The following is a 12,697-nucleotide window of genomic DNA, read 5'->3' on the forward strand; positions in this document are numbered from 1 at the left end:
TGTTCAGTCTTAAAATGCCTAGCAAATTACAGAGCAGGCAATAATTCCAGCAGCTATCTCAATCAATCGTTAGTTATGGAAAGATCGGGTTCCAAAGGCCGGACCCTTGTGAATCAAGTCAGGAAAAATTCAAGAATCGGCAACAGGCCATGGGCCTATTTCTTCAGTGCCGACACTTCTTAAGAGTTTTTGTGCACTTTCAGATTGACGTAGGCGGTTACTTCTTACATTATTTACTGGCTTGGATCTATGGACATGAATCCTATTGTTTACTTGTATTCCAATTCCGCCGACTGAGCGGTGTTATCTTGACATCTTGAGAGCGGTTGACCTGATTTTCCGTGCTTTTCCGCATGATTCTCTCCTGCCATTTCTGGCGAAAATCCGCTCTCTCTAAAGGGGAAAACCCTTCTTAAAAACGGACATGTAGTCAGCGGATTCTCCTAGCTTTCTCGCTGCCTCTAGCACGCTCCAAACCTGTGCAGCATCCTTTCAAATCACCAACAGAGGTCTGCAGGTGTTGACAGCAGCGCCCTTTGAGCGTAGCCTCTTGCACGCTATAATATCAACCGGTGTGTTGAGTGATTTATTGGCACAACAGTATGCAATAAATGCAGCATCAGCCATCACTCGGTCATTCGTATCAGATGCGGTGCTTTCGGGAACTCCAACCACACAATGTTGGACTTTGTACTTTCTCATTCAAATAATTCGCGAAATCTTATATTTCGCTAGCAACTTCGGATAAATTAACTCTCTGGTTCTTTACTTCCGTTTTCTCGTAATTTTTTAGCTGAACTTGCACTTTAGTCAGCTCATTGCATTACGAGCTCAATTTTTCACTCAACGAATGTACCATCTCACTCAATGAGTTTACTACATCATTTAACGATTTCAACTCTTCCACCATGCTCTTCCGCCGGCCGTGCTCTTCCACCGGCTTTCCGCTTTTTCGAGTACAAAGAGTAATTTTCTCGCAGTTACGACAAAACCAATGAGGTATCTCAGTTTTCTAGAGAAATTAGTACTTCTCAGACCTCAACTTCGAAAAACTGATTCAAATGAAATCTTCGCAACGTTCACAGGTAACTGCCTGATCAACCTTGCTCACGGAGATTTCTTCGCAGAACTTGCAAACTTTCATTACCAAATTGGCTGATCTGATTTTGGATTTTTGTCTAGCGGAAATAAAGGTCTTTCTGACTACCTTATTCCTTCTCTGTCCAGCAATCGTATAATGCAAAGAAATAAACACAAATTTAAAACTGAATTGAGTCGTGTCAATTGAAATTCCATCGAAAATTCCGATTCCGGCACGATTGCTGAGCAAGGGAAAGAGATGGTGGTGCGAGGGTATGAAGGGGTCTACGCGACAGACGAGTAGAAAAGGGGAGGGGCAGGATAAAGGTAATAGACAGAGGGGCAGGGTGAAGATAGACGGAGGTGCAGGGTAAAGGTGATAAAGCCCAGCCCAGGAGAAAATAGGGTTAACCGAAAGACACGCCGTATACAATACTGTGCCCTCATTCACTAGCTCGTAAAAGCAACAGGCCACATCAGGCCTATTCCTGAGCACCGACATCACTATCACTATGATACTAGCTTATCCCCATTTTTCGATAAGAAAAAACAAGGAACCACTCTTTACTCGCTTCCATTCTATCCACATTCTCTTCCATTGACTTTATTTCTGTCTTTTTAATGAAACGCTTCAGCAAAATGCGTATATAGAGTTAAACCGGCATAGTGAAAAACCAGTTGTGAGCCCGCACAGCACTCACGTCCGCCTTGTGACACGGCTCAACCGCTGTAACTAATTGTACGCAACTGACATTTTGTATTGGCAAATTTTATTCATTTATTTAGAAAATTTGGTCACTGAGTTTTTCGTAATGAAAAATAATTCTTTGCACTTCATACACTCTAAGGAATCGAAATTAAGTATAATTTACGTTGAAGAAATCTGGTAGCGGGGACTTTTAAGTTTTAAATATCAACTGCATGAGCCGATTCACGTTGAACTCCTAGCATTATGGGCGATTCACTTTTCATTGGACATTCGATTTATTCATGGGTTAATCTGAACAAAATCGAACCTTATTTAAGAATTCAATAAAAAAAACTTTTTACCTCACTCACAAAAATTTATGCATATTATACAACACCAAGATAGAAGAAAGTTTTTTTAGTTCTGTCGAGAAAATAGGATATACATTCAATGCTAGGAGCTGATGCCTGGGATTATTTCCGTATACGAAAATAAAGCTCATTCGAACTCTGGATGACTTAGCTCCGCAAGTGACATTAAAGGTCTGCTTTGAGAAGTATGAGCTTATTCCCACCGGAGACCTCAAAGCTGATCTCCACTGCAGAGGTCGAAGCAAATATCCATCAGACATCATCTCAGCTGACGGCGTCTTAGGTCACTTCAACAGACAATTTTACTAAAGTTGTATGAAAGAAACAGAAAATGTGCCCTTACTGTTAAGAAATAGACCAAAAGATGCTAATTCGCCGCCGCGCTGATGAACCGGATATAAAGTTTTCAAACCTTGCAAAATCGTTTCCACTCGACTCGAACAAAATAAAGGTATATTTTAAATACATTAAAACGCACACTCAATGTTGTTGCATTAAAATTCATTTTGAATAAACAGTGCAAATCTTTCAGTTCAAATGCACGTTAAATGCAAGCATAATGAAACTGTAACTGAGTCGGCGACAAAAAATACGTGAAGTAAATCAACCACCCACGTAAACTGTCATAAATTGAAGATATGTGATGATCTGATGAAGTGACGCGCTTTTTCTTTACTCGATTCTGGGAAACGGCTCGCTTTACAGCTTCATATAGTCACCGTATCACTGTGACTAACATCTATGGATCCTAAGCCAAGTTTTTGCTCATTCTCATTGAAGACTGAGCTCAGTTATGCTGAAATGACGAATTCGTGCAGAAAAATCTACAAGCGACGGAAACATGAAACTTACAAACTACTTCACACCATGAGTGCTGATAACAAATCCTGTGTAACGGTGCTCCCCTTCGTTAACAGCGAGTTCGGCAGCAAAACTCGACTAAATTCTTAGGCCTGGGAACTGAGTGAACTGTTCCATATTATAGTGGCTGTCATTGTTTGAGCTCGAGTTAATTGACATCAGGAGCTGATTATTGGGTAGAGATGTTGCTGGTCCACTTAAATCATAATGCTTTTATTTCAATTCAGATGCTAAAAAGTTTAATTAGTATATATACTTAACCCATCAGATTAGGCAAGGCAATCATTTACATCATCTATTCATTTCCTAAATATAACCTACGATGACATTTTTTAGTCCAAATCGCCTCTCTTGTGTGTGCGCTATTGATTCCAGTGCCGAAGAACTCGTAAACTGCAAAATAACCTCAATAATTTTTTATATGAAAATTAATCGATTATTTTTACGCGTGCATCTAATGAAGTGTTATGATCAATGCGCCTTTTGGTTGATTTTCATTTACAGATCGAATTAATAATTTTCTTATACCTAGTGGCAAACAATTTATTGAGTTTTAAAGTAATCCCAGACCTTTCTACTTATTTAGAATTGCAGTTTTCTCTTCATAACTATTGAATACGTTTGAAGTCTCAGTAGTGTCGTGGGTTCAAACTCTGATAGTCAAATTCACTTCTGAACATTACACCTCGTAATCACGTCTATCATTTCTAACATTGGTAAAATATTACTATTCAAACCGAATACTTCAGTATCGTCGACAATAGACCACTATGTTCACAGATTAAACAAATTACAGTAAATCTTCAAAATTATCCTCAGGTTCTTCATTCACGTTCAACATATTGTTATTATCGTTATTAGTTCTCGCGCAGGAATCCTGTTTAATGTTCACAGCAAATCCATAATGTTTACAACCTGCGATATTGTCCAACTAAACCAGACATCAGAAAATTATATTAATTAATTACTGACATCCGATTTATCTTAAATGATAGCGAAACACTACAAAAGTTTATATTAACCAGCTGGCTTAAACTCTTAATCAGACTCTGTTCAGAGAGTTCAATGGTACTGAAATCATGCTAATCAGGCAGGTCAAATTTTGCGTGGCAGATTTAGAGGGACAGTTAGTTACTTCGAAATAGCAAATAAACCAGATGGGCTTGTGTATCCAGAGTCCTAGGACAAAAATCCATATGTGAAGCATCCGCGTTTGACGAATATAATTCTAAAAGAGAAGAAGAACCATTGATCAGTTCACATCATTCTCTAAAGGATGACATTCATTCTACGTCAGCTCCATCATCCTCTAATTAATCTCCGCATGTATCCTCTTCGAAAGGCCTTTCTTTCAGAGATGGTGCCTGTATGAGCCTCCACTTCATGGGTCGCGTGTGTAGACCTGCACCTCAGTGATCTCCAGATTATGGTACACTCCTCCCTGTTCCTTCTTGACGACGAAGTACCTGCCGCATCGGGGGGTGGTTGGGGTTATGTGCTGCCAGACTGGTGTGTTGGTGGCCGTGTCCAGCACGGGATCTGCGATGAAGGCGAACTGCTCGTACACGCCCGCGAAGACGCCATCAGTGACCACCGTGTTGCCCACGTACAGCTGTTCGGAAACAAGAGGATATGCAAGTGAGGCTACATGTTAATGTGTATCTGCATAAATGTACGCCAATTTAAACTATTAAAAGTAATTTTGGTGCAATGTCATCACAATGACATTGAGAGTATCACGATGACACATCAGAGTACGGGAATAATTGACGTTATGAAAGTTCAACTGTCAGCTCCATTGATCGATACGACCGACTCCGGAATGAAAATAAATTTCTAATTTTAAACATAAATTGATCAATAATGTAATGACTTTGAGTTCTGCATGGTATTATGGTCTTGGATACAAACGTGAACCATGTACAGAATCAGTCGGCTGTAGACTTTGATAGTCAACTGATGTTCAACTTTTATCTGAGTAATGCAATGAATGCAATAATCATATTCACGGCGTATGATTGAGCCAGCTTTTAATCATTAAAACATATAATGAATGACTAGCTCACTGAAAATGCTTGGGCACTCCACCGTAACGTTGCACTCATCACAGCTAGGTGGCATTTACGGTGATAATGAATTCATTGTGAAATAGCACTCACTGCGAAGTCACATTCACTTCTGGAGTTGCACTCACTTTTGAAGTCACACTCACGACAATGTTGTGTGCTCGACCGATGTGTGTCACCATCTCCACTCTCGATGCGCGGCAGCAGCGGCACGCGCATACTGAACTCGATAATAATGAATGTCAAACAATCAACTTACCGTGTATAATGGTTTCTCTTCAAATTTACACTTACAGTGATGTTGTGTGCTCGGTTTGCAGCGGTTACACCGTCTACGTTTGCGATGCGCGGCAGCAGCGACACGCTCACCACTGCGTAAGTCTTCAGGAGGTCAATCAAGAGATACGGGTACATGTCAGAGCCGGAGTGGAAGAAGTGATATATCTCGGTCGAAACGCCGTCGTTGGCGTTTTGTGGTTCCCTGCACACATCAAGAGGCCGCTCACCGGCCAGCTTATCAAGTAAGTAAACAATGCATTACATAGGAATAGTTTTTTTTTGAGTCGTACATCAAGTGAGAGTAAATTTTGCAATGAATGTTATTCTGGAGAATCACAAAGGTGCTGAACTAAATTCAGAAGGCGGAGCATAATAATATGAGAATTCATTTTAGACAATTTCAAGATGAATTAAATGAATGGTGGAAACCATGTTGCCTTGTGTGCACTCAGAAATAAATGTAGAAAAATCATTATGAGCACTCTATTATGTAAATATTAATTATAGGAAGGGAAAACCTTTGAAAATTAACCAAGATTGTGCCAAAGTTTTGGTATCACAATGAGAACGGTTCTCACCAAGCATGCACAACGCAAGTCATCCTGTTAGCTAAACTCAAGCTAATTATCAACAGCAAAACACTTGCAAGCGCTCAGACGATCAACCGCTGAACTTATCATACACTCACTCAGCTATGAGCATAGCACTACTCACCGAACCATTTACAATACATCATTTATACCGCGTTGATTACTTAAAACCTAGAGAAGCATTTTCAATGATAGTATAGAAACCAAAGTGAAGTGGCATATCTCACTTGAGGAAACTTTTGTACCGCCACAGGTAGACATTTGCAAACAAAGCTAACCCAGAGGGAAAGTGTATAAACATTGAACATATAGACGAGTCACCATCGACAACCAAGTTAATAACATCTCTCAGTTATAGCCCAAAACGATCCACCTTCAAATTAAGTTTACCTAATAGTCATAATTCAATATCTATCAAAACATAACATATTCATTATAGAAGAGAACGGGGAAAGACGTGCTTGAGAAGTTTACGCATTAATACTATAACAAACCAATTGGAAGCCCCTGTGTATCTATAATCACATATGCGTACAGTAAGGCCATCACTCACATATTTTGCATTTCCATAGTTTTAATCGTTAGCTATCTTAAAATGTTTATTTTCAGCCTAACGGTTCAATCAAAAGAAAACTTGATTCGCATGTATCAAACACGTACATAACATGTTTTTGCATCATAAGAGTTACTCACAAATTGTAGGGTGGACTTGAGGGGTTTACTGACGACGCAGTCACAGGCTTCCCCCTGGCAACCTCGACCAGCGGGCCCTGGCCACCTGCCAGCTGACGGTACAGCCCCGTGTTGTAGGGGGGCAACACACCCGAACCCAGCAACACGCACCCATCTGTGTGTGGTTACGTGCCTCTGACGAGTGCATAGTGAAATGATCTAAAATAAAAGTGCTATGCGGGCCATCGAATTGACTTGTAATTTGGATTATTAGTTGTAAATTAACCTTCTTCATAGGATTTGATGATTTCTGCATTTATGGTTACTCGTCATGGAATCTCTTTTTTCATGGAATCTACCTAATTTAGCATCGGTTCGATGGAACTGAATGGATGTTTCAAATTATACTTCAGATAATATTTAATGTAATTAGAAGCAGATGAGTACTAATGCAACTCCTGATAGTGATTAATGAATTAATATTTTTGTCGTCTCTTAGGTTTATTTGAATTCAGAGCCTAAGGTCATATACTGTAAATTCCTAAATTGTAAACGAGTTTCAGTTTAATGCATTATTTTTTAAGTATAAGGATGTATATGACTAATAACAATATTATGCTCGGAGAGTACTAGCGAGAAACTTCACGATAATTCTGGAAAGTTGCTGGAAAGCCTTTTTGATTAAGTTAGTCTGCACAGGATAAAATAATAAACATTTCCTACGATTGGGTTTATGTTAAATAAATTGTTAAACTAACCGTCCCCAGTGATGGCGTGCACACATCCCTCCCGCAAGCACCTTGTCATGCATGACAGTCTTTTTGCGCCGGACTGGCGCTTGATGTGCGTGAAGCAGTTGCCCGAGGCGTAGATGTCCAGGCCGGAGCGCTGCTGCGCGTAGACGGAGTAGTTGCTGGGGCAGGCCATGCCATCGCACAGCCAGTGCCCGGGCACCTGCCACGCCTGGATCAGCATCAGGAAAAGTGCCAACGTCCGGAATAACAGCATGATGATCGTGCGTACGGAGAGCTGATAATGCAATAAATTACGATTGAAAAATTACTAAAATCAGCACACTGAACATCAACAACATTTCATGAATTAGGATTGTAAATATTTTTACCAACTTGCGATTTAGTTCTCTATTTACTTAAAACCTCTCTTAGATAACTGTTCAGTCACGTATCTAAGGCAATTAACCGAGCTTCGACCTTAACTTCACTATAACGAACTGACTAATTATCGGCAAATATTGATTATTTATATGAATTAATTTTATGTCAAGCCGATCTGTTTTAATTTCCGGCGATCTCACGTGTCGAATATTTCATAAGGGTTACTTACAGTACCCAGTACTGTCTTACCCAGTACTTACCCAGTCTACTCAAGGGTAGACTGGGAAATTGGTTTACATCTGGAGCCACATCTATTAAAAATAATTAAAAAGTGTAAAATGTGATGTGTAAAATGTGAAGTGTAAAATGTTAAGTGTAAAATGAAGTGCAAAATGTGAAGTTTAAAATATGGGGTGCAAAATGCGAAGCTTAAATTGTGAAGTGTAAAATGTGAAGTTTAAAATGTGAGGCGTAAAATGTAAAGCGTAAAATGTGAAGTGTAAAATGTGAAGTGCAAAATGTGAAGTGTAAAATGTGAAGTGCAAAAGGTGAAGTGTGAAATGTGAGGTGTAAAATGTGATGTGTAAAATGTAAAGAAGAACCATAACTTGTCAAGTCTCCATATTTGTTTGTTGTGCCCTTACATAATAATTTAGGTACGATGGGTATTTTCATTTAAAAATAACGGGGTTAGAACTACCATGAGTAAAAAACATTTCAGTATAATTATTTGTCGTTCATTTATTTAGTGGAAGTCGCACATTGTTAATGGGTGTTCCATAATAACGCTTTAATGTTAGAGTTACGGACTTAGGCTATAGTCATGGTTTTCATTTATATATGGCGTGCTGATTCTACTACCATCTCTCTCAACTGGTTATGTAAAATATATCGTAGAATAAGACCTTCACTATGTTTTGTACAATATTTTCGTTTTAGCTTATTGTCATTTATGGTTATCCGAGACCATTTTGTTCACTTTAATGTTTTTATTTATTTAAATATGCAGATCCGAGTGGGAGAGTTGAAACGGATTGTGGCTCTATTCAGATGGTATCAAAATTATGTAGGGTAAAGTGCTTTCATGCCCAAAAGCCACGATAACTGCCAAAAATTTACTTGATAATAAAAACTGAAATTTACTTCTGAACCCGCCAACCATAAAGTACAGAGACCCCCCGTAAACCCGTAATCCCACAATGCGAACCCGGCCTGATCGTTTTTTAAGGTCGTTCACAAAATAACATTGTCTGAACTAATAGTTATTTTACTCCAATGCATGAATTCATAAGAAATATTAATTAAACTGTTAGCTTGGATCAGTTAAATGTGGATCCCGTAAACAAGTTATCACGTCATCATAAAAACCATGTGCATCTGGTTACTTAAGAGGCAAAAAAGTTGTACCCCCAGTATAAATAAGAAGATAACGACTTCATTTGTTCGAATATTTCGCACATATAGTGCAGTGTCAGAGAAATCGTTGTCAGGAACTGCGTGGTTTAATTTACCGGCTGATGGCTTGGTGTCAGTATTGATTGATTGTACACATACTTCTAGGGAAGGAATCTTTTTGAAGAAATTTTCGATTATATAAATAAAATAAGTAAAAAACTTATTTCAGTTTATAAGAATAAATGTTTACACGATCTTGTTTCTCGTTCATTGCCGTCGTAATAGAGTTTGATTGTTTTTTTTTTCAGTGAGTATCCTGGATTTGGAATAATTTAGAGGAGATATCAATTAAGAATAGTCATTAGTTTAGATAATAATTCATGGATTGATTCACGTTGTAATTGTTTGATATGCAATGAAAATTGTGATATATTAAACATTGATGATTTCACTACATGATGTATACTTATGAGTATCGATACTACATTGAATAAACCATTACAAAAATCTCACTGAAACTATTTTTAATGCATTAAAACTGTTGAGATAAATATATACTTGAAGCAATTACAAGATTTACCTTCAGAAGGTCGCCGCATCAGAGACAAGTCTCAGTGGGAAATTGTGCAACTCATTAACTCTAATGGTTTGAAATTTTTGCATCCCATATGCTACCATATAAATGCAAATATTTGGCATGTACGCAACTCACCAGAGCTGAACGTTTCTCTGTCACGCGTACACCAGCGCAAACGAGGCAAGACTGACAGCTGCCGAAACTAGCAAGTAAACATCACACATCGAGTAATAGCGCTAAAGTTCATGAGTGAGTTGGTGCCATCTCATTTGTCGAATATTTCATAAGGTAATCAGGGAAGGTAGTAATCGCTCGACTCGATTCATTGATTGGACGTAAAAACGAACAATGACTTCCACCCTTTTGATGGAATTTCGTAGTGAAGACTTCTACGCACTTCGAATTCTGTAGTCAGCCTCAGTGCTATTTGAAAAATATTCACAAAAGAAACTCATAGCTTTCTTTGAAAATAGCTTTGAAAACTCAACTACCATCATAAATACAAATTCAATTTATTACCCGCTAAATCAAAACAATCGGTGCATCCGGTTTTCTGCCCAGCCCAACTCAGCCTCAAGTACTTCCAAAATCAACTTATTGAAGGGAGTAACTAATAGCTTTATAAATCCATGATATCGATATTGAATTAAATATCAATTCCCTTTCAACCCGTTTGCTGCAAACGGCGGAATGCATTCCATTGTATGCAAATTAAAATAAGTTGAATATTAAGGTGCAGAATATTGTCAAACGCTTACATTTTCGGACCTAACAGATGGGGTCTTAAAAATGTATGGTCGTCATAAAATAAGAGACTATAATAAATTGGTTAAACTAATGAATATGTATTCAGTTGGAAGGGTTTTATTTTTTGGGTTGAGAGTATTGAAGTGAAGACAGTTATCCATAATGAAAACTAGCCAGAGCTACAAATTGCCACAACACTCAGAGCTTCAGTGACGGACTAACAACCTGCAGCATCCGGTCCTCCCCTGAGCTCTCTTCCAGACTCGTCCTCCGTGAGAAGATGAGCTGTTGCCGTCGCCTCTACATCGCCTCATCCCTCAAGGCTGCCACCCTAGACGAGACGCACGCTGGAAGTCTCATTCCATAGTAAAGATGAAGCGGAAGACAATGTGAAGACTTGGCATCGTTGACAGTCTGAAGGAATGTGACTGGTGGGCGGTCTCTGAACCTTACTAGAGAAGAGAGAGAGACATGTTACTACAACCACACTACTTGAGAGAGAGAGACATTACCGTTAGCACATCTGCCGCTGCCGTTGAAGCCATATTGTATAACGGATATTGACCGAGTCATATAGTGATCTTTGTAGTCCTTTTGTTAGCCCAAGTCTCGTGGTTTCTGTGTATAGACCTGAACATCTTATCTCCCATAGTTGGCATACTACGTTTGCCGCTTCCTTCTCCTTCTTGATAATGAAGTACCTGCCGCAACGGGGGGTGGTTGGGCTCACGTGTCCCCAGTCCGTGGCGCCAGTGATTTGGTTGATCACGGGTTCCCAGATGAAGGCTAATTTCTCGTTCACGCCCGCGAACATGCTACCCGACATCACCATGTTACCCACGTACAGCTGTTTGGGGAAATGCGCACAAACAAGTTTTAATTTCTAGTCAGTAATTTCTAATTTCAGTCAGTACGATTATTAATTTATAAATAATTGTCTCTGTCGTTTATGCCCTTGATGTATTTTCTGTGATAAATGCTAGTAAGGCGATATCAGAGAATATGGAATAAAGTATTTTAGAATTAAGGCGATATCAGAGTATATGAAATGATGTAGTTTAGAGTAGTTCATTTCAATTTAATTTGAAATGAACTACTCTGGATCCGAAACCATTTGAGGACATTCGCATGTTAACTAATATGAAATTTTATTTGCTTCAAGTTATTGGAACAACCACGAAAGATTTACATATTTATTCGAAATACAGCAGTGAACCATGTTTCCATAACGCCTGCTACAGGAAAGAGGCACTCACCATTAAGTTTGTCTCTCTGAGAAATTCGACTCGCAATTAAGTATTCTTGATAGTGAGGTTGCACTCACAGATAGCTTGTGCAAACTCGTTTACGGCGAGGTTGCATTTTGGTTATTGAAAGAAAATGTAGAATTCAACAAAATACTTACTAACACTTTAGTTAAACTCTAAAATTAATCCTTCATTATGCACTTTTGTCTGAAGATTGATTGTTTTCAAATATTTACTGTCGATTATGCCGGTTGCTAATCAGCTATGAAAACAGGCACTTACAAAGTAAAATGTACTAACGTATAAATTTATGGATGAGAGTAATATTAGAGAGTTTTTACCCTTTCGATAAAGTAATTGGCATATCAATTATTTCTAGGTGTTCAACTGACCTTCCCCAGTGATGGCGTACACATATCCCCCAGCATGCCGTTATTTTTGCGCTGCACTGGCGCTTGATGTGCGTGAAGCAGTTGCCCGAGGCGTAGATATCCAGGCCGGAGCGCTGCTGCGCGTAGACGGAGTAGTTGCTGGGGCAGGCCATGCCATCGCACAGCCAGTGCCCGGGCACCTGCCACGCATGGTTCAGCGCCAGGAAAAGTGCCAACGTCGAGCTTACCATGCAGCATGATGATGATGGTGCGTGAGTTGAACAGTCTAATGCACCAAAACAAGTCTAATAAAACCAAAGCTATGAGTTCTAATCTGAAAGGAAAAGAAATTTGCGAAGTTAAGCTGTTAGAAGAAGACAAGAGGTTTGAACAGATACTGAATTAACCTCCGTTTCAGCCGGCTCTAAGATGCTGTCATCAAATTCACTTCATGAACTAAGGTTACTATCGTGCCACACAACGAGTTATTTCAGGATTTTGGCCCTTGTGTGAATTACAAATTTTTGACGATTGAATTAGCAATCGCAAAAATATTGTTATAGAAAATTTGTCCTTCCATGAATTCCAGTAATAAGATTTCCTCCTACCTGCCTCTAATTGTCAGCGAACCCTGTAAT

General features: G+C 39.1%; 2 protein-coding genes across 3 annotated transcripts; both read right to left on the bottom strand.

Annotated features, from left to right (window-relative positions):
• Positions 1–4,035: 4,035 nt before the first annotated feature.
• LOC125178205 lies at positions 4,036–7,568 on the bottom strand. Its single transcript, XM_047881410.1, has 4 exons — positions 7,366–7,568; positions 6,629–6,782; positions 5,361–5,547; positions 4,036–4,612 (listed from the first exon to the last, which is right to left on the bottom strand). The coding sequence occupies exons 1-4, from the start codon at positions 7,532–7,534 to the stop codon at positions 4,382–4,384; spliced, it is 741 nt and encodes a 246-aa protein (XP_047737366.1). The 5' UTR covers positions 7,535–7,568; the 3' UTR covers positions 4,036–4,381.
• Positions 7,569–9,668: 2,100 nt separating this feature from the next.
• LOC125178206 lies at positions 9,669–12,374 on the bottom strand. 2 transcript variants are annotated; one of them, XM_047881412.1, is made up of 3 exons: positions 12,081–12,374; positions 11,143–11,288; positions 9,669–10,893 (listed from the first exon to the last, which is right to left on the bottom strand). In XM_047881412.1, the coding sequence occupies exons 1-3, from the start codon at positions 12,315–12,317 to the stop codon at positions 10,773–10,775; spliced, it is 504 nt and encodes a 167-aa protein (XP_047737368.1). In that variant the 5' UTR covers positions 12,318–12,374; the 3' UTR covers positions 9,669–10,772. The 2 variants fall into 2 exon arrangements, with proteins under 2 accessions (XP_047737368.1, XP_047737367.1); XM_047881411.1 differs by having other exon boundaries at positions 9,669–11,288.
• Positions 12,375–12,697: the final 323 nt, after the last annotated feature.

The sequence above is a fragment of the Hyalella azteca genome, unplaced genomic scaffold (assembly GCF_000764305.2).
Source record: "Hyalella azteca isolate HAZT.00-mixed unplaced genomic scaffold, Hazt_2.0.2 contig7882, whole genome shotgun sequence".
NCBI classification, from domain to species: Eukaryota; Metazoa; Arthropoda; class Malacostraca; order Amphipoda; family Hyalellidae; genus Hyalella; species Hyalella azteca.

Coding starts and splice junctions, on each gene's coding strand:
- LOC125178205 (XM_047881410.1), bottom strand. CDS start 7,534: ATGGCCTGCCCCAGCAACTACTCCGTCTACGCGCAGCAGCGCTCCGGC. Junction 6,783..7,365: donor GCACGCCATCACTGGGGACG/GTTAGTTTAACA, acceptor AACCACACACAG/ATGGGTGCGTGTTGCTGGGT. Junction 4,613..5,360: donor ACCGAGCACACAACATCACT/GTAAGTGTAAAT, acceptor GTTTCCGAACAG/CTGTACGTGGGCAACACGGT.
- LOC125178206 (XM_047881411.1), bottom strand. CDS start 12,317: ATGCTGCATGGTAAGCTCGACGTTGGCACTTTTCCTGGCGCTGAACCA. Junction 11,289..12,080: donor GTACGCCATCACTGGGGAAG/GTCAGTTGAACA, acceptor TTCCCCAAACAG/CTGTACGTGGGTAACATGGT.